The 19,743-nt window shown below is 58.4% G+C and overlaps 2 protein-coding genes across 4 annotated transcripts in view; one reads left to right on the forward strand and one right to left on the reverse strand.

Annotated features, from left to right (window-relative positions):
- Window positions 1-818: 818 nt before the first annotated feature.
- RELA (RELA proto-oncogene, NF-kB subunit) lies at window positions 819-12,998 on the forward strand. Of its 2 annotated transcripts, none has more exons than XM_027856035.1 (11): window positions 819-899; window positions 1,069-1,095; window positions 1,206-1,357; window positions 1,829-1,977; window positions 2,220-2,311; window positions 3,214-3,345; window positions 7,266-7,370; window positions 7,460-7,672; window positions 11,090-11,170; window positions 11,252-11,320; window positions 11,694-12,998. In XM_027856035.1, exons 1-11 carry the CDS (start codon window positions 893-895, stop codon window positions 12,281-12,283), a joined length of 1,617 nt encoding a protein of 538 aa, XP_027711836.1. In that variant the 5' UTR covers window positions 819-892; the 3' UTR covers window positions 12,284-12,998. The 2 variants fall into 2 exon arrangements, with proteins under 2 accessions (XP_027711836.1, XP_027711838.1); XM_027856037.1 differs by having other exon boundaries at window positions 11,255-11,320.
- Window positions 12,999-17,202: 4,204 nt separating this feature from the next.
- SIPA1 (signal-induced proliferation-associated 1) overlaps window positions 17,203-19,743 on the reverse strand; it is an 11,275-nt gene continuing 8,734 nt past the window's right edge. Inside the window, exons 9-15 of one of the 2 annotated variants that reach the window (XM_027856059.1) lie at window positions 19,407-19,631; window positions 19,121-19,232; window positions 18,901-19,018; window positions 18,698-18,799; window positions 18,452-18,506; window positions 18,118-18,196; window positions 17,203-18,038 (exon numbers count right to left, since the gene is read on the reverse strand). In XM_027856059.1, coding sequence (XP_027711860.1) covers window positions 17,901-18,038; window positions 18,118-18,196; window positions 18,452-18,506; window positions 18,698-18,799; window positions 18,901-19,018; window positions 19,121-19,232; window positions 19,407-19,631 — 829 coding nt within the window. In that variant the 3' untranslated portion in view covers window positions 17,203-17,900. The remainder of the gene's footprint in view (window positions 18,039-18,117; window positions 18,197-18,451; window positions 18,507-18,697; window positions 18,800-18,900; window positions 19,019-19,120; window positions 19,233-19,406; window positions 19,632-19,743) is intronic. The other variant, XM_027856060.1, reaches the window with a different exon arrangement.

Here is a 19,743-nt window from a genome sequence, read left to right on the forward strand (position 1 = left end):
AGACAGGGGAGGCACCTGGTGTAGACGGCCTCTCCCAGGAGAGACAGGGGAGGCACCTGGTGTAGACGGCCTCTCCCAGGAGTTTAGCCACAAAGGGCAGAAGAAAAACAGGACACAGTCAGAACACAGAATAAAGAGAGCCCTTATCACTAAGGTAAAAGAAACAATTCTAAGTTAAGAGAGGCAGGTGCCAGGTCCACACTGGCAGAGGGAGTTTCTGCCACACGTATCGACAGCCCTAAAGAGGAGGGCTGACCCTCCGCTCTGCTCTCGCACCCCGCCCCAAGCATCACTGGCGTCCTTCCCCGGGTGTCATCTTCCTCCTTCGAACTTGGACACACAGCAGGTGCTTCCCCTACTCGCCAGCTCCTGCCAGTCTTCCTCTCGCCCCTCCCCTCTCTGAGCGTCCTGGGGCCACGTGCTTCTCGAAGATCCATGACGCAAGCACGCAACGGCGTCGGCGCCCCCCCCCCCCCCCCCCGGCCATTCGGGGCCCCCCCCGCCCCCCCCCGCCCCCCCTGCCTTGGGTGGGAGCCCGGTCTTTGGCTTGAACGTTTTGGAAAAGCCACTTGGAGAGCTAAATAAAGACTTACTCCAAAGTGCAGAGGGGCCGGCCGGGGTCTGAAGCCTCCCTGACCCTAGGCTTTGCCCTGCTCGGCGATGACCTCCCCGCGCCTGCGCACTCAGTCCTCCCCGCCCCCAAGGCGGGAGCGCGCCGAGCGCGCGCGGCCCGGGAAGCTCTGGTGCGCAGGCGCGGCCCAACATTCCGAGCAGTGACGCCGCGAGCGCGCGCGGCGCATTTCCGCCTCTGGCGAATGGCTCGGGCGTAGGGCGCGCGCCGCGCCGCGGGGGCTCCAGCTGAGACCCCGGCCCCGCCCCCAGGACCCTGGCCATGGAGGGTGAGACTGACCTCTGACCCGGGGAGGGGGAGGGAGCCAGGAGGCGCCAGAGCGGGCGGGCCCTAAGGTCGGTCTGGCCGCCCCCCCCCTCCCGGGGCGGGGCATGGGGGGGTGGGCGAGGGAGGGAGGCGCCTGACTCAATTTCCTCTGTGCCCCCTCCTCTTTTCAGACCTGTTACCCATGATCTTCGCCTCGGGTAAGTGGGGGCGGCGCGGGGGGCCTGGGGAGGTCGGGGGAGGCACCGGGGTCCGGAGGCGGGGGGGGTCCTGAGCCCGCGGTGTGTGCGCCCCCCCTCCGCCCCCCCAGATTCTCCCCCGGCTCGGGGTCCCTTCGTGGAGATCATCGAGCAGCCCAAGCAGCGGGGGATGCGCTTCCGCTACAAGTGCGAGGGCCGGTCCGCGGGCAGCATCCCCGGGGAGCGCAGCACGGACACCACCAAGACGCACCCCACCATCAAGGTGAGCCCCGGGGCTGGGGGGACGCCCAGCGGGGGACACCCCTCCTGAGCCCCGCCCCCGCCCCTGCCCCAACGTACCCCGGGGCCTGGGGGCACACAGCCGCCACCCGAGGGGGACCCCCGCTCAGCCCCCACCCGTACCCAAGAGGGATCCCTGCTCAGCCCTGCCCCCACCTGAGGGGGACCCCTACTCAGCCCCCACCCCCACCTGAGGGGGACCCCCACTCAACCCCTGCCCCAGTGTACCCAGGGACTGGGAGGCACACAGCCCCTCCCCCCCCTGCCCCCCCACCTGAGAGGGACCCTGGGGCTGGAGAGAGATACACTCAGCCCCAGCCCCTGCGCTGTTCAATCCCCACCCCCACCCACCAGGAGGCAAATTCCAAGGGGGACAGAGGTCCCTTGATGGGTCTGGGACCCCCACCTTTACCTTCTTTGGAGAGGGGTGACTCAGCCTCCAATCCTTTCCCAGATAATTGGCTACACAGGACCAGGAACTGTCCGCATCTCTCTGGTGACCAAGGAGCCCCCTCACCGGCCTCACCCCCACGAGTTGGTGGGGAAGGACTGTAGGGATGGCTTCTATGAGGCTGAACTCTGCCCTGATCACTGCATCCACAGGTGAGAAGGCCCATCTGTGCACCATGGACCCAAGAGGTGTTGGGGAGTCAGGGCAGGACCAGGGCAGGAGTCCTACTAAGTGTTCAGTTCATTTTGGGGAGGGGGAACCAGAAGGACCCCTCAAGGTAGTCAGGACAGAGCAGCAGAAATGGGGCATCCAAGCTGGGGGTGGGGCAGAGGAGTACCAAAGAGGGTGTCTAAGGCCTGGAAGGCCAGGCAGGCTGACAGGTGTGAGGTGTTAGCTTCCAGAACCTGGGGATTCAGTGTGTGAAGAAGCGAGATCTGGAGCAGGCCATCGCCCATCGAGTGCAGACCAACAACAACCCCTTCAATGGTGAGTGGCCAGGCCCCCCAGCCCAGGCCTGCCTGCCCTCCCCATGCCTCCCCCGTCACTCACAGGCTTCTTCTCCCCGTCCAACTCGGGATCCTTTTAAAATGCCTTTTGTTTTGTGTTGCTCCTGGTCTGGCATCCCTGTCATTTCCCCCCCCCCCCCCCCCAGCCCCCCCCCCTTTGGGGCCCGGGGGGGTTTCCCCCCCCCCCCCCCCCCCCGGTAGCTTTCCTCAGTGACCTCTCATTCTTGGGTCTGCTTGTTTCGCTCTGCATCTGTTTGTACAGATCATCCCGTGTTTCTCTGGATTCTTTGTGTTTGTTATTTCTTACTGTATAGTAGTGTTCCATTACATTCATATGCCAAGTGTTTTCAGCCCATCTCTAATTGATGAGCCTCCACTTTGTTAAAGCTGTAGAGCTGCTTTGAATCTTTCGGTTTATGTGAGAGCTGTTGTTTCTGTCTGACTTTTTTGTGGAGTTTCAGTAATTAGATCATTGGGTCAAAGCTGTGGACCATTAGGCCCTTTTCTTGCTTCCAAATTGAAACCCAGGATGGTTGGATCACTTCGCAGGTCCACCAACAATGCACCAGTGTGCCTGTCTTTCATCTATGCTGTGCTGGGTAGCCCTTGCCTCTTGTCTTCTAAGCCTTCAGGCCCACCCCCAGCCCCAAATTAATTAGTTCTCTTAAAGAGTAATTTTCTGACCTTTTATAATGTGCACGTTTTTAAAATGTCATTAAAAAGGTTCCCTCCCTTTATCTTGATGGGCTACCTATCTTGTCCACTTTTGGTCTAGCTCTGGGCTTCCTTGTTCCATGGCTCTGTTCTGGGTTCCCTTTGGCCCCACAGCAGTGCTTTATGGCTTGAGCCTCGTCAACTTGTGACCCTCCCCTACTCCCACAGTGCCCCTGGAAGAACAGAGGGGAGACTATGACCTGAATGCCGTCCGGCTCTGCTTCCAAGTGACCATCCGGGACCCTGCAGGCAGGCCCCTCGTCCTGCCCCCTGTCCTCTCCCATCCCATCTATGACAACCGTGAGTGAAAGGCCGGGAGGGGTGGGCAATGGGCCCCGGAAGGAGAGCAGGTAAATGGGACCAGAAGAGCTAAAGAGAGAGGATGGCGAGGAACATGTCGTAGTTGGTGCTGAGACTCCAAGAGTCAATGATGAGATGGTGTCTCTGCCCTCTTGGGACCTGGGCGCCACTGGGGAGGAGCGTGGCATGCCCACGGGTGAGCCGATACAAGCTAGGGTAGGCTGGGGCAAAGGGTGGCCACGTGATACAGGAGGAAGCACTTCCAGCTCAGAGTTCTCAGGGAAAACTTGGCAGGGTCAGGGGTTGTGGAGGGGGACATTAGCAGAGCCTTAAAGGAAGTGGTGTGTGGCCTGTCTGCGTGGGTGCAGGGAGCCCGGCAACAGCATGGCTGGCTGGGAGAGGAGCTGAGAGCCCAGTCTGGCCAGAAGCTAGGTTGTTTGAAGGTAAATAATGGGGGCCAGACTGGGCCTGGTTAGGGAGGTTGGGTTTTCTCCCCTTGGCAAAACAGATCCTCTGGAAGAACAGGGGAACAAGGGGGTCTGAATCATGCCTTCTGTGTTGAGAGATGTGTGGAGGCTGGACTGGAAAGGGAAGGGCCTGGAGGCCGGAGATCAGGCTTCCAGGGGAGATGGAGAGAGAAGACCTGAACATGGCTGGTGCCAGGGCCATCGTGCATACGAGGCTCTAAATTGAGCAAACATGGGGGCGGGGGAGGTTCAGGGGTAAGATTGAAACCCAGGTCCTGGGACCCTAGAGCTAGCATTCTTTGCACCGTACCATATGGAAAGGGACTAAGCTTTCTCTCTGGCTCTGCAGGAAGCACATTGAGGCCTGATGCAGTGAACAGGTACCTTATAGGAATCAGGATCATGCCAAAGTAGCCCCTCCTGGGCTGTCTGGGCAGGCAGAGGTCACAGGAGCACCCCCTGGCCATTCTGGTTTGCGTATGAGTTGGACTAAGTGACCTCTGAGTGGTCAAATCCATGAAGAGATTTTGTGAGACTGACTGCGCGCAGAGACAGGGGTACTGACAGGGGAGGTGTGGTCGGATCCGAGGGCCTGCAGCCCGGGTGGTCAGGGGGATGGCCGCTTAGCGTATGGTGAGGAAAACAGTGGACATGCTGAGCTTCAGGTACGTCAAGGTGAGGTATGGAACTGAGGGCCAGGGTGATTCAGAGATCCCTGCGTCATCTGGATTAGGACGGTCTTTGAAGTCCTGGGAGCAGTGATGTCTCCACAAGAGATAAGGAGAAAAGATGGCCCAGGACAAGGCCTTGGGAGTGGAGGGACACTCGTGCTCAGAGGGACCCAAGGAGGACCAGAAGCGGGCAGTGATCAGCAGCACTGGGTGCTGCACGAGGGTCAGGGAGGCCTAGGACTGCAGACCGGTGACCAGATCTAGGAATCAGGAAGCCAGTGAGCTCTGAGAGGTGGATTTCCTTGGCCTAGGGGGCCCGAGAGGCAGATTACAAGGTTGGAGGAGTCACTCGATGGGAAGGAGGTGGAGACAGCAGGCGTAGACCTCTCCTGGGAGCTGAGCAGTGAGAACAGTGAGAGATACTCAGTGATGATGGTGTCCGGATGCAGGGGTCTAAGCTAGAGGGTGAGAGAGGAGGAGCCCAGGAGGTGAGAGCAGGAACGATGAGGCAGCTCAGGGCAGGTCAGGTGGCGTCGGGCTCCTCAGGAGCATGATGTCAAGGTGCGTCCGTTTTTCCATCGCTGGCTCTGCTGCCAGTGGGCCGGTTTGGGGCATTTCTGGGCTACCACCCACAGCTCCACAGCACACAGAGCACATGCCACAGCTTGAGAATGTACAGAGCCCAAGGGAGAAGACCCGATCCTTGCCCTTCAGGAGCTTACAGACTGGCTGGGAGTGTAGGCCCCATCCAGGCCAGTCACAGGAATATTCAGTGTGATTCTTGGGAAGCCGGCCCTGTGGCCATGAAATCACCGGCTAGTACAGGGCTGAGCTTGAGGATGTACTCAATGTCTGGTACTGGCTCTGGAGCATCGGAGGAGATGAAGGAGGGTTGGGACGATCGAGGGCCTGAACTAGGCCATTGCAGGATGCTGAAGGTTTCATTCCCTTCATCGCATTATTGGGAAACAGGTGTGTCATGAGAAATTGAACTTGGAGTCAGGAAGACCAGGTTCAAATCCAGCCTCAAAGACTTACCAGGTGTGTGGTCTTTGGCAAATTCTTCACCTCTCTGTGTCTCAGCTTTCTTTTCTGTAAAATAAGATTGTATTTGATGGGATGTTCTTCCATGGTCCTTTACAGCCCCAGATCTATGAGCTTGTTCAATACTTTGTGTCAGGCATTGTGCTGGGCACTGGGGATGCAAAGACAAAACCCAGACCATCTCTGTCCTCTGAAAACTTACATTCTACTGGGGAGGAGGCAGCATGTCCACAGATAAATCGATAGAACATCTATGCAGAGTACACACAGGGTTATTGTGAGGGAGAGGGGAGCCAGTGTTTAGGGAGAAGCTTTCAGGAAACAGGGATTGTAGGCAGGCTGGAGCCAGGTTGTGAAGGGCCTTTCATGCCAACAGAGGAGTTTGTACTTGGTCCAAGAGGCAGAAAGAAAGGAGCAGAGCTTGTAGAGTAGGACAGTGACATGGGCAGATGGGTATGTGCTTTGGGAAGGTCACCTTGGCAACTGTGAGGAAGATAGTGAGAGAGGACCAATAAGGAGATTGCTGCTGTGGTGGTTCAGAGGCTGATTGGTTGTGGGAATAAGGAGAAGGGAATAGCTATGAGAATCATTGTGGGATGAGACTCAACAGGACTTGGCAACTGATCAACTCTTGGGTGATGGAGAGGGGAGCATGGAAAGTGACTCCAGGATTGAGAACCTGAGTGACTGGAAAATGAAGGTGCCCACCACAGCAGTAGTCATGCTAGGGAGAAAGGACTGGTTTGCCCATAATGATAATGAGTTTTGTTTTGGACCTGTTCTGTTTGAGGTGTCTGAGTTGGAAATGTCTAGTAGACAGTTCAGGATTCAGGACTGACAAATTCAGTGGGAAGAGTTTAGAGCTGGACACACTGACTGAGGAGTTACTGGATAGAGATACCTTACCCCATCAGAGCTCACGAGATCCCGAGCAGTGCAGGAGAGACTCTTGGGGGCCCACCTGTGTAGGGGAAGTGGGACACAAATGATGAATCAGCAAAAGACACTGAGAAAGAACAGTCAGAGGTAGGAGACCTGAGAGGATGGGGACAGGGTGGTCAACAGTGTCGGAGGCTGCAGAACAGGGACGTTTCATTCTCTGTACTTGAAGCCCAGTGCTCAGAAAGTATTAAGCACCTTGCCAAACCCAGGGACACAGGTACAGAGAATGAAACGTCCCCACTCGGTCTATGGGAAGAGCCAACAAATGCATGCAAAGAAATGTGCAGCATAAATAGATGATCGATAATGCTTACATAGTCTTCTAATACAAGACAGCTTACGGAAGTCATAATAGCTGGCGTCTGCATAGCACTTTAATGTTTCCAAAGAGCTTTACAAATATCTTATTTGATCCCCACAAAGACCCTGGGAAGCAGGTGCTTTATTTTCTCCACCATGTGGCAGAGAGAGGCCAAGTGACTTGCTCAGGGTCTCAGAGCTAATAAGTGTCCGAGCTGGTAGGACTGGATAGTCAGTAGGGAGAGATGGAAGATTAGAGGGAGGGTGGGATAGCTGAGGGGGCAGGCGGCTAGAGGAGGTGGACCAAAGGTGTGCCATCCTTGGGTTCTGGGACGGGGAGAAGAGGGAGCTCTGGGCTCGTGGCCTCCTTCCGGGGATGCGTGTGACCAGGGTGATGTTGGTGCTTATCGGGGGGAGCACGGGAGGCTTGCAGGGGACATGGCCCCGCAGAAGGCCCAGCCCGGTCGAGCTCCTCTTGCTCTCCCTGCACCCTCAGGGGCCCCCAACACTGCGGAGCTGAAGATCTGCCGTGTGAACCGCAACTCAGGCAGCTGCCTGGGCGGGGATGAGATCTTCCTTCTCTGCGACAAGGTGCAGAAAGGTCAGTGCCAGCTGGGTCCGGAGCTGGGGAGAGGGAGGTGGAGGCCACGGGAGGGGCTGCCACACCTCGGCCTGCCCTGTCCCCAACAGAGGACATCGAGGTGTGCTTCAGGGGGCCAGGTTGGGAGGCGCGTGGATCCTTCTCGCAGGCCGACGTGCACAGGCAGGTGGCCATCGTGTTCCGCACACCGCCGTACGCAGAGCCCGCCTTACAGGCCCCAGTACGGGTGCACATGCAGCTGCGGCGGCCGTCCGACCGGGAGCTCAGCGAGCCCATGGAGTTCCAGTATCTGCCGGACACAGGTATGGGGGCTGTGCTCTGTGAGCTGGCAGGGCCCTGCCTGGCTAGGGGCTGAAGGGTGATTCTTGCCAGTCCTCGGTGCACTTTTCACAGTGTGGCCTGACGGAGTCTTTGGAGCCTCCTCGTGCCTGGGGAAGCTTCCCAGAGCGAGTGCTGCAAGAGTGCACAGGGAAGGAATCCATACCCTCTGGCCTCCTCTTCCTTCTCCTCCTCCTCTTCTTCCTCCCTACCCCCTTTACCTTTTCTTTCATTCAGGGGCATCACCATCACCCTGCCTTTCAGGTTCAAAACCTTGGCACTCTGTCTTATCAGAGCTGAGCAATGCCAGGACAGCCTAGTGATTCCCACAGTGGCATTTGTCCCTACTCCCTACACCCATCTGCCTTGCTGCCTCCAAGTGCCTTCCTTCAGCCCACTGTCAGACTGATCTCTCATCTCTGCCCAAAAGTCCCTGCTTCCAGTTGCTTCCTGCTAAAGCATAGGCCCCTCTGGCATTCAGGGTTCTGAACCAATCAACAAACAATTTGTTACATGCCTCCTATGTGCCAGGCACTGTGTGGGGCATACAAAGACACAGTGAAGCCGCCCCTGCTCTCAGGGAGCCTGACCATCTACCCAGGAGAAGCCACTTTTGTAACTATTTACAGAATAGAGATGGGCTGTTTTAGGGAGTAGAGAGTACCTCACAGCCCAGCGGCTGGGTCAGGGAGGGCTTTGTGGGGGAGGTAAGGGAAACGAGGAGGGGGCACATTCCTAGGGGCTTTGAAGAGTCATGTGTGAGCCCTGGCGTGGAGGGATAGGGTCCACTGAGCCTCCTGGAGGTTCTGCCAGGCTGCTGAAACATAGGACTTCAAGTTCCCAGGGCAGTCATCGCCATGACACACTTTGGTAGGCATGTAGTAGATGCAAGTGGACTGACTGATTCCAGGGTATTATGTGGATATCAGTTCCTGTTCTCTCAACTTTCATCTTCTAAAATTCTAGTTGGTCGAGACCTTTCCCAGTCCCACTATCCATCATGTCAGCTGTCCCTCCCAGCTCTGGCTGGTCACCTAGGTCATCTCCACATCTGCGGAGAGGCAGCCGGTGTGGAGCAGGTACTTTGAGGCCTGCTCTGACCCTCCTGGCTGTGTGACCCTGGCCCAGTCACTTCCCCTCTTGGTGCCCTAGGCAATTTTCTCAGACAACAAACTGCAGAGAAAGCACTGGCCTGCATCAGTAGAGGGAGTTTCCTCACCAAGGAAATCATCGTTGTATGTCTTTGGCCTTCCCCTGATGGACCTTTCTAGGGCTCTACCAGAAAAGGAAATTATTTTAGTCGAGCATGACCTAGTTTTAGAAATTTTATCTCTGTCTTCTATCTTTTACATTGCTCTAATTCCCCCGTGATCTCTCCCACAATCGTGCACATAAAACTCCCCTAAACCAACCAACAACTTGGCCATGCCTGAGGATATATGCCCCATTCTATACCTGGAGTCTCTCAGCTCTCTGCTGAGAAGCAGCGGAAGGAATGCCGACAGTCAGCATTCTGACCGAGTACAAGGCTTCCTTTACCTTAGAATGGGAAGAGTCTCCTTGAGGAATGTGGCGGTCCCTGCCATGCCAGAAACTGCAGTTGAGCTCAGTGACCCATCGTTTCGAGACTCCAGGCTCTTCCCTCTTCTGCACACTGGACATTTGGCCTTCTCTAGTCCTGCAGCGCCTCTCCATGCCCAGAAGGGGCATCCGCCGGCTCCTTCAGTACCTGAGCATAGAGTTCTAATAGCAGTCGGGGGCGTGCTTTCCTCCTCATTTTGGATCTTAGAAGTTCCCCATTTTCGTTCAGTCCCATCTTGTAAAGATTTTTCTTCTTGGTGGAGGAAGTAGACGCAGAATGAAGGCTGTGTGTCTCCTTTCTCTGCATCTTCTGATTCCCCAACACCACCTTTTATTATGCCTTGTTTGCGTGTGCTTTCCATCCTCCCCGGCAGAACGCTGCTTGCGTTAGGGACTCTTTATTATCTGTCTCTCCGGTGCCTAAAACAGTGTCTTGCACACAGATACTTAATCAGTGTTTGTTGAATTCAGTTGAATGTCAGTTGGAGCCAAAGGTTGGACTTTGTTTGGCTGGATATAGGACACGCTGAAGGTTTGTTAACAGGAAAGTGATGTGACCAGACCTTTGCAGTAGGAAGATGACTTTGGCAGCCATGCATTAGGTAGACTGGAAGGGGGAGAATATCAGGGGCAGGCCAGACCAGTCAACAGGGTCCAAGAGGAGAGCAGCTCTCCTGGTCCTCGGCCTTCTCTCTGGATGATGTTCCTTTGGCCCATTATCCCCATCCCCTTAACTGGGGGTTCCCTAATGCTCTGTCTGGGGCTCGCTTCTCCCCCCACAGTCACTGTCTTGGCTTACTACTCAGCGCCACTGGATGGTTTGGTTATCGCTTCAGTGTGTAAATCTGGCTCCCAGGGCTGCTTCACTAGCCCTAATCTCCATCCCCATCTGCCTGTTGGGCTTTTGCAACAGGATGTCCTATGGGCATCTTAAGCTCTGCACGGCCAAGACACAATCATTGGCTTTCCCCCCAAACTTCCTATTTGGCCAGTACAGCCCCATCCTCCCTTTGTGAACCCAGATTCATAAAATCGCGGTCATTCTCTTCTTCTCACTGCCCCTCCCCCTAAGTATCTGGGCTCCCTCTCTCTGCTCATACGGCTGCATCCCCTGACTGGTGGGCACCAGGGACCTCCGAAGCCTTGAGGCCGCCTCAGACAGGAGGCGTCCCCACCCAACACACCCCACCAGCACTATCTGGCAGACCCCAAGGAGGGGCAGTCCATTCCTCTGGGGCAGGGCTTCTCCCTGGTTCTTCCTCATTGGTCCTTCTGCCACAAGCCTCTCTCCTCCCCTTGCTGCCTAAGCTTCCCCTTGTCTGTAGAAGCAGGAGTGAACTCCTGTTTGGCATTTCAGGCCCCTCATGATCTGGCCTTCCCGTACCCAGGGCCTGGCACATTGCAGGTGCTTAAACTCTTGTAGCTTGTTGGAGAGTAGCAGGTGAGGGGAAGTCTCCTCATGTGATCTGGGAGGGTCAGTTCTAGCAATCTTGGACAGAGTCGAGGTGGAAGATTTTAGGGGTGTCCCTAGTATGGCTTGCTACTCCTCAGGCCCAGGGCTCAGCCCCCAGCAAGCACTTGGAGAATGCTTGTGTAGGGATTGATGGATTCCCAGAAGATAGACTGACCATTTCTTGTCTTGCCTATTCAGTGTTTCTGGGCTTCGGTGGATAAAGGCCTCTTCTAGGAGAGGTGGGAGTGAAGCCCAAGGCCATGGTGGGCTGGACAGCTCCCTTCTGGGGGGTCTGGGGAGGAAGAGGCTCCCTGGAGATGGGAGGAGGGGGTACATGAGATCCACTTGGCCTTTCCTCTCCACCCAGATGATCGGCACCGAATCGAAGAGAAGCGCAAGAGGACCCTGGGCACCTTTAAGAACATCATGAAAACGAGTCCTTTCACTGGTGAGCCCTGACAGCAGGGGGGTCGGGCTTAGGGGAGAGGCTGGGGAGGTCTCCCAGGGCTAACTTCCGCTCTCCACCCAGCAGGCAATTCCGATGCCTGGACGCCCCCCAGACGCATCGCGGTGCCCTCCCGCAGCGCCAAGCCCCCAGGTAAGGCCTGTGTTGCCCCGGAGCCACTCAGACCAGGCAGGAGGGGTCAGAGGTCTCTTGTTGGGGCCTAGGATTCAGCTGAAGTTGGCTCTGGAACTTGGACGACCTGGGTTAGAGGTTTGTCATCTCAGTAACCTGTCCTGGGACTGTGGGAAAAGGCCATCAGTTAAATGGACAGCGTGGTGTCGGAGGTCCCTTCCAAGAGACTCCAAGGACCACAGTTCACTTGGGCAGGGCTTCCTAAAAGGGTGTGACTTCATCCAGGCTGGAAAGAAGAGAAGAGCCATAGTTATTGGGGGGGAGGGAGGGAGGACAAAGCTCTTGTCACTGGGCCAGCTTGTTGATCGTTTCTCTTTTCCCTCAATCCACTCAGGTGTCCTTCCTGGCCTGCCATCCTCCGTATCCCAGCCCTACACCTTCCCCCCATCCCTCAGTACCATCAACTTGGAGGAGTTTTCTCCCATGGTCTTTTCATCTGGCCAGGTCCCGGCCCCATCCCTGGCCCCTGCTCCCACGCCTGCTCCTTCCCTGGTTCCTGCCCCACCCACAACAGCCCCTGCCCCTGTCCCGCCCCAGCTCTCCCAGTCTGGGGAGGGAACGCTGTCTGAGGCCCTCCTGGGCCTTCAGTTTGATACAGATGGAGATCTGGCCGAGCTCCTGGGTGACCCTGACAGTACATACACCAACCTTGCAGCCATCGACAACTCTGAGTTCCAACAGCTGCTGAACCAGGGAATGGCAGGGCCCCTGGAAGGTCCCGGGCCCTCTGGGGAACCCATGCTGATGGAGTACCCTGAGTCAATCACCCGCCTTATGACAGGGCCTCAGCGACCCCCCGAGCCCAACCCTGCCCCTCCAGGAGCCTCGGCGCTCTCCAACGGTCTCGTGGGGGCAGATGAAGTCTTCCCCTCCATGGGGGATATGGACCTATCAGCCTTCCTGAGTCAGATCAGCAGCTCTTAAGAGGGGCTGATACTTGTCCTGGGGCCCCTGGGCCAGCAGGGGACATGTGGTCTACTCTGGATACACCTCTTGATGCTGCTCCTACCCCCTTGAATTTCTCTGGGGGAGCTGTCTCCCTGGAGATGGGAGGAGTGAACCCTGTCTTAATATTTTATCTGCAGTATCTCTCTCTGTTTTGGAGGTCTTAAGTGAAAGCATTAACTCCTCTGAAAACTCTGAAGAAGGGGGTGAGTGGAGCGCTAGGGAGGACTGCAGCTCCCAGTCAGGGAATGAACCTTCCCCCGACTGGTGGCTCCTTGGACCTGGGAATGGCGAGCTGGAGGAGGAGGGGGGCCCCCACCTGGTCCTCTCCTCCCCTCCAGTCGTGGAGCAGGGTCTGAAGTGACCCTGCCATCCCTGAGCGCCTTAGACAAACTGTGGGCCAAATTAGATCCCCTTCCTTTCTCTGCACCTGACACCAGCATCCTCAACAGCATTCAGACAGCTCTGCGAAGGTCCCTGCGGCTCTGCGGGTGCGTGTGGCCGGGCGCGTCACCCTTGCCAGGCTTTTGGAGGGGGCAGGCCCCTGCGTGTGCCATGTGCCTCTTTGCTCAAGTGCCTTAAGACGGGCGGGTTCCCCAGTGGTCGGGGGACCGTGAGGGGTGGGCTGGGAGCCCATGGGGCTGCTGATGCCGTGTTCTTTCTACTCTTAACTAATAAACCCCTCTCCAAGCTCTTCGGTGTGCTGGCTCCATTGAATTGAAACCCCGAGAGTTCACAGGCCAGTCCCTGGGCCAAGGGCATCCCCTCCCTGGCTCTGGGGCTGCCCCGTGCCCCCACCGCCCTGCTTGGTTCTCTCCCCCAGGAGAGTGGAAGCTCCCTGAAGGCAGGCACCCCTGGCACAAAGTAGATGGGGGTTACGCCAAACTGGGGCTGGGGAATGGGATGAGCCGTACCCCCAGATGCCTTGCGGCCCAAGCACAAGGGCCGAGGCCAGAAAAGAGGCGGGACTGACCGCTAACTGTTAACGGGTGAGTTCTCTGCGCATACGCAGCGGTACGACTGCGTACCTACCCACCTTCCTCGGGAGCGCAAGTTTCCTTAAAAAATCAGCCACGCCCTAGGAGGCGCATGCGTACGAGAATTACAGGCTCCCGGGCTGGCGCATGCGTGCTATTTTGATACTGCGAGCTCCCACGAGGAAAGGGGGAGGGGAAAGTCTGCCAGGAAACGTGATGAGTCGCCAGTTTGCAGCGGCTTCTACCGGCCCGGGGCTCCCTGAGTGGGGCGGAGGCCGTCCCCTCGCTGACGCCCTTCACCAGGAAGTGCCTGCCACAGGACACCGAGGATGGATGTTACGGAAGGGACACTATGGCCGGCCAAGCAGCTGAGCATGCGCGCTCACACCCGGGGGGCGGGGCTACGCTCAACTTCCTCTCCCTTCTCTGCCAAGTTGGACATGCGCGATGCAAGGAAAAGGACGTTCAGTCAGGCTCAGGCTCCCGGAGGTGGGCGGGCCTCCTGTATTGGAGGCGTGACCTAGCGCGACCCCGCCCCCGGCAGCGCGCGCCCTCTCGGGAGGGGGGAGAGTCGCCTTCAGCCCCAGAACCCTCTGACTCCTGGCTCGCCTGCTTCCACCTCGCGCCCTGCCTATGGCTCCAGGGGCCAGGCTCAGGAGCCCAACCCCACCCCTGTGCCTCAGTTTCCCTCCTTGCTTCTTCCTCCTCCATAAACAGCAGCCAAGCAAGGGCTGGAGAATGAATTGCAAGGGGCCCCCAAGGTGGCCGGATGAGGACGTCCCCCAAGGCGATTGGAGGCTGTGTGACCTTGGACAGGTCCCCTCGGGATCCTCTTATGTGGAATAGGGGCAGGGCCTGGACTTGAGTCTGCAGCTCAGTCTGGGGCACTGGGTCCGGGGCAGAATTCGAACCCAGAGTGTCAGGCCAGAGGAATACTGACGATGTACTTTAGCAAACCTGAAGACTCCACGGACGTGGAAATGCAGTTATTTTTGTGACTACCACCGTCACTATTGCTGTTGTATCTGCCTGGTGTCTCAGTCCCACCCTTGGGCCCCCAGTGCAGAAACTGTTGAGATGGGAAAGTGACTTGTCCAAGGTCACTCCCCTCTGGGAGAAGAGACATAACAGAATGACATTAAACGCATCCATTTTTCTTGCTTTAAAGTTGGGAGGCTGCCAGTGATACTGGCCTCAATTTACACATGAACAAACTGAGGCTTCCAGACGCTGAGTGGGTTGCATAGCTGGCATCGGAGCAGGGATTCCAATGTTCTCACTGACCCTGGACCATGGTCTTTCCCACAGGAAATTCGTAGGACGGCAGAGCTGGAAGAGAAAAATGAGGTGCAGCCAGGGTGGACTGCCCCAGGTCACATGGCCAATGAGTGAACAACTAGAGGTGTTCCCAGAGGCGGTGGGAGGCTACTTGGGAAGTCAAGGAGAGGATTCTGGGCGGTAGGATGGGGTGATTCTGCCTATGTCCCCTAACTCACTCCTGGCCTTGTTCTGGGGGGATGGGGTCCCTCTCTAGTCACCTGTTCCTCCCATCAAAGCCGGCCACGGGCTAGGCCTTGGAAGGCCTCTCCAAAGCTCAAACCACGGGGCTGGCCTTTGGAGATGCAGGAGAGGAGATGAGTCAGCCAGCAGGAAAGGACCACAGCAAGGAAGAGAAGGTGACTCAGTTCTGAGCCTGGGTCCCGGGTCAAGGCAGGGCCGCCTCAGAAGTAGCGACTTGGCACGGAAGGACGTGGAGGCCAAGCCCAGCTCTCCATGGAGAGCTGCTGAGGACCTCGGTTTCCTCATTTGTCAAGAGTTAGGACCATATGTTCTCTGGGGCTCGACGAAACAGCGTCCAGACGAGAGTCCAGGACGGGGAAGGGCTTACGCGTGTTGAAAAGTTGGATGAATGGAGAATGTTTCCTTTGGAGAAGAGAGAACTTAGATGGGAGGGAAATAAATACCTGGGTATTTGGAGTGTCTTGTGGAAAAGGGATTAGTCGTCTGAGCAGGAAAGCAGAACTGGGAATCATGGAGGGTGGGCAAAGAGGGAAACTGAGGCTTGTAAGAATGACTGCCCGGGGAGGGGGTGGGCTCCCCTCTCCCCAGGTCTCCCAGGTCTCTGCCTTTGCCATGGTCTGTCTCGAACTTTGCCGGGGGTCAGCTTTGCTATCTCCACAGTTTCTTCAAGGCCTGGAAGCTCTTCCAGGGAGTGGAGAATGGGGGGGGGGGGGGGGGCCTCGGCCCCCCCCCCCCGCTCGCTCGGGACAAAGGGGGGCTCGGGAGGCCCCAATCAGTGGGGGGGCCCCCCAATTGATCAGGGAAGTGGGAACCTGGGGGCACACCTCCCCCTCCACACTCTGGTGAAGCCAGGCTATGCAGCCTCTGGTGAGTAGGGGAAGTCCTGCCCGCCCCTCCAGAACCGTTCTGGCCCTCCGCCCGTGAGACAGGGTGGAGGAGGGCTCTCACGTCCCGGCTGCCTCCTCCTGTCCCCTTCTGGGGTGACAAAGAACCCAGGTTTCCAGGCAAGATAAGCCATTCTGTCCGTCTTCCTCCTCTCCCCCTCAGGACCCATTTCCTTCCCAACACATGTCGATGTGACTAGAAGGCCAGTAAATACAGCTGTTTGTTCCCTGGGTGCCCTGTGGTGTTTGGGTGGGACAGCCCTGATGTGGGTGAGACAAAAGAGCCAAGAAATAGGCCTCCCCCTTTCCCTTGGGGGCTTCACACTGAGGCTGCCCATGAACTGACAAAAGGCCTCTCAGTCCAAGCCCTGGAAAGGGGGGAGGGGGGAGGGAAGGAGGGGAGGGGAACTGAAATCCACAGAACCCTCCCGAGTGTGTTGACTGAATGTGCCACTAATTGCATTTCTAATTCTGGACCAGTACAGCGGGGCGCCCCCTTAAAGCTGGACAGAGATGCTTTCTGGACTGGTCTGAGGCCAGCGTCCCTTGTGTAGTGGGAGCGGGCAGTGCAGTGGGAGCCAAGCTGCCCCCAGAGGCAGGCCAGGCTGAGACTATAACCCTGGCCCAGAAATATTTACACAAATGCTGTCAATGGTGAGAGCTCCTTTCAAGGTGATGCCATGGGAGGTATTCTGCAGCAGAGCCAGACCACTGAACTAGAAGGAGACTAAGGATGATGCTGGGGGGGCAGGGAGCAGTGTGGTTTCTAGGGCACCTGCAGGGAATGGGGCCCAGACTAGAACAGAACAGTGAGAGCTGTCATGGATGAGGAAGCTACAGAGGTCCTGGGGAGGGCAGGGAGCCAGAACCTTCTGTGTGACGAGCGTAGGGAGATGTTCTGCCCAATCTCTCCCTCACAGGGCTGGGCAGAGCCTGGGATTCTTCTCCACAGGCAGCCTCGCCCTCTCTGTGCTCCCCACCCACGTGTCCTCAGGGCCTGGGCCAGCCACGGGGAGAAAGCTGGCCTTGGAGTCAGAAGACATGGGTTCAGATCTTGGCTCTGACACTTAGCTCACATAACCTCGACGCTGTGCAAGTCTCTCGTCCTCTCTGGACCTGCCTCTCCCTCTAGAAAAGCAGGGACTGGGCCTGAAGACCCTTCTGGCTCCAGGCGGACATTCCCATAATCCTTCCCAACCCGTGGCCTTCTCCAGAGCCCTCTCCTCCGTGCCCTGGACTTGTCTCCATCCTGCCCTGGCTCGGGCAGACCCCTCAGAGGCAGAGACCTCGGTCCTGTTCTGATGTGGAGGGCCCAGGCCTCTAGGATGGAGGTGGGTGACCAGCCGGTGACCAGCAGACGGGGGTCTGCATGGAGCAGACAAAGCTGCCTGCCCTTTCATCCCACCCCATCCCGTCCTGTGTGGAAAGAAGAAGAAAGAATCCCAGAGCAGACCCTCCTCCCTGTCCACCGTCCCCCTCCTCTCCCTCTCACTCATCACTCATCCACTGCTACTTGTCTCATGTATGTTCTTTACTTTTTCATGCCAAGGACGCCTCTGCCAAATATTTACAGAGGGGTTGAAGAAGCCAGGCCTAGGAGGTTCTTGAGAAGGGCCAGGAGATTTGGGGGGGGTCCTTTTATCCCAAAGTACACAAGGGATTGCGCCATTCCAAAAAATGAGGGTACATCCTCTCCCCTCTCATGCCAGATGGAGACGAACTGTCCGGCTGGAGCGGCCCTCCGTTGGGTGGGGAAGGACTGGCGGCCCTCCTTGGCGGTGGGGATGGCTGAAGCGGCCCTCCATGGGGTGCAGACGGACTGTCTGGCTGGAGCGGCCCTCCGTGGGGCGGGGAAGGACTGTCTGGCTGGAGCGGCCCTCCGTGGGGCGGGGAAGGACTGTCTGGCTGGAGCGGCCCTCCGTGGGGCGGGGAAGGACTGGCGGCCCTCCTTGGCGGTGGGGATGGCTGGAGCGGCCCTCCATGGTGGTGGGGAAGGACTGTCCAGCTGGAGCACCCCTCCATGGTGGTGGGGAAGGACTGGCGGCCCTCCTTGGCAGTGGGGATGGCTGCAGCGGCCCTCCGTGGGGTGGGGACGGACTGTCCGGCTGGAGCGGCCCTCCACGGCGGTGGGGAGGCAGGTGGAGGCAGGAGAGGACCCGGGGCAGCTCTGATTCTTCGGTGTGCTGTGACTTCTGCCCGTTGGGGGAGTGGGGCTCAGGGGCCCGGGGTTCCCAGCTGCTGGGAGGCCCTAAGCAGGCGGGCAGCAGCACTCTGGGACTCAGCCTGGAGGCGCCGGTTATTATGTCGAAGATTGCGAACCTCTTCCTGCAGGGCGGCCTTGTCGGCCTTCTCCTGGAGCGAGGAGCAGCATGGAGGGAGCTGCCGAACACCCCCCCACCCCCCGCTGGGGCCTGCCTCCCTCCCTCCTCACCTTCTGCAGGTCGTCCTGAAGCTTCTTCAGCATAGCCTCCAGGTGGGACACCTTCTCAGACAAGCTTCCAGAGGATGAGCTGTGGGCAAGGAGGGCACCTGAGGAGTCCCCCACAGAGAGCTCACCCGCCTCGGGGCATCCCTTCTCCCTCCCCCTCCCAGCCCTCCTGGGCTGCCCCAGCAGCGAACGAGCCCCCAAACCCGGGCGTCAGGGGCCGAATCCCCTCCTAGGGGGTGGCACTGGGCAAGACCACCTGGAGAGAGCGGGGCTCCCCCCTCCCCTGCCATGGTTCCATTCAGGGAGCCTCAGTCCTGGGCTAGGAGAGGATCCTTACTCGGGCTCAGCTTTGGTGACTTCCCTGGGGTCTCCACCTTCTGGCAGCTGCTGGCCTGTAATGATGCCACCATGTCAAGGCTCCTTCCCTTCCACACCCACCCACTCCATACAGCCCCATTGTACAGATGAGCTAGGAAAGGTTAAGGAAGCAGAAAGGAGAGGACTGGGCAGGGCCCCCCAGTATGCGCTGCAGGCCGGACTCCCCACCGCTCACCGCCCTGGAAGCCAGGCCCGCAGGGCTCACCCTCCCGGGACAGTGCCTCCAGGATGATGTTACAGGTAGAGGCGATCTCTGAGATGGATTTCCACTCCTCTTCGAGGGGCTCGTTTCCAGCCTCAGACAGTACTGAGGGGGAGAGGAGGCAGGTGACGGGCCTGGCTCCCCCGCCGGCCACCCAGCCCAGGGCAATGCCTCCACCCCGCCTGCAGCGCAGCAGGATGACTTACTCTTGCTTATGGAATTCCTCAGGGAGAGGGTCCGGGGCAGGAAGGAGTCACTGAGCTCTCTCGGCAGCGGCGCCGGGTTCTCCATGGCCTCTTGTCCCAGGGCAGCGTCAGGGACAGCCTGAGTTGGGGCGCATGGTGAGGGCACGGATGCCCAGCTCGCCCCCCGCGTCTCCTAGGTGGCTCTGAGGAGGTTGCCCTGGGCTGCTGGGCTGGTTCTTACCTGGTCTGAAGTCTCACCCCCAGCCTGGCCAGGTTGGGGGGGCTTAGGGGTGGCCACCAAGAGGAGGTCTGGGGTGGCATCTGGCAAGACCGGGGCCCCATCAGACGGGGAGCTGGGGAGGCAGTGAGGGAAAGGTGAGGGCGGGGGAGAGACGCCACTTCCTGCCGCCCTGCACTGGGGATGAGGAGGAGAGACAGAGCCCAGAGCCCAGAGCCCAGGACCGAGAAGGGTGGGGGACAGGATGAGGGAGGCCGGTGGGGGGGCTCGGCAAGGAGCCGATTCTGACCTTTGGGGAGACGGATCGCTCTGACTGTGCAGAAACTCGGTCCTCTCCTCAGGCAGACCCGGAGGGGGGCTGGGCACTGGGGAGCCGTCCTGCAGGCTCAGCGTATGCAGTATCTGAACTGTGGCTGGGCACAGACCAGCCCCTGGGGACCCCTCAGGGCCCGGCCCTGGGAGCCCCCGCCGGCTAGGCTCCTGCAGCGACATCTCATAGAGCTCAGAAAAACTCCTGTGGGGAGAAAGGAGAGGAGAGGAAGGGGATGCAGGCAGCTGTGCGCAGATGGGGAAACAACTGAGGCCGGGGAGCTTCCTGGGAGGAAGGGGATGCAGGCAGCTGTGCG

Source organism: Vombatus ursinus, unplaced genomic scaffold (genome assembly GCF_900497805.2).
Source record: "Vombatus ursinus unplaced genomic scaffold, bare-nosed wombat genome assembly UNPS02011369.1, whole genome shotgun sequence".
Classification (NCBI taxonomy): domain Eukaryota; kingdom Metazoa; phylum Chordata; class Mammalia; order Diprotodontia; family Vombatidae; genus Vombatus; species Vombatus ursinus.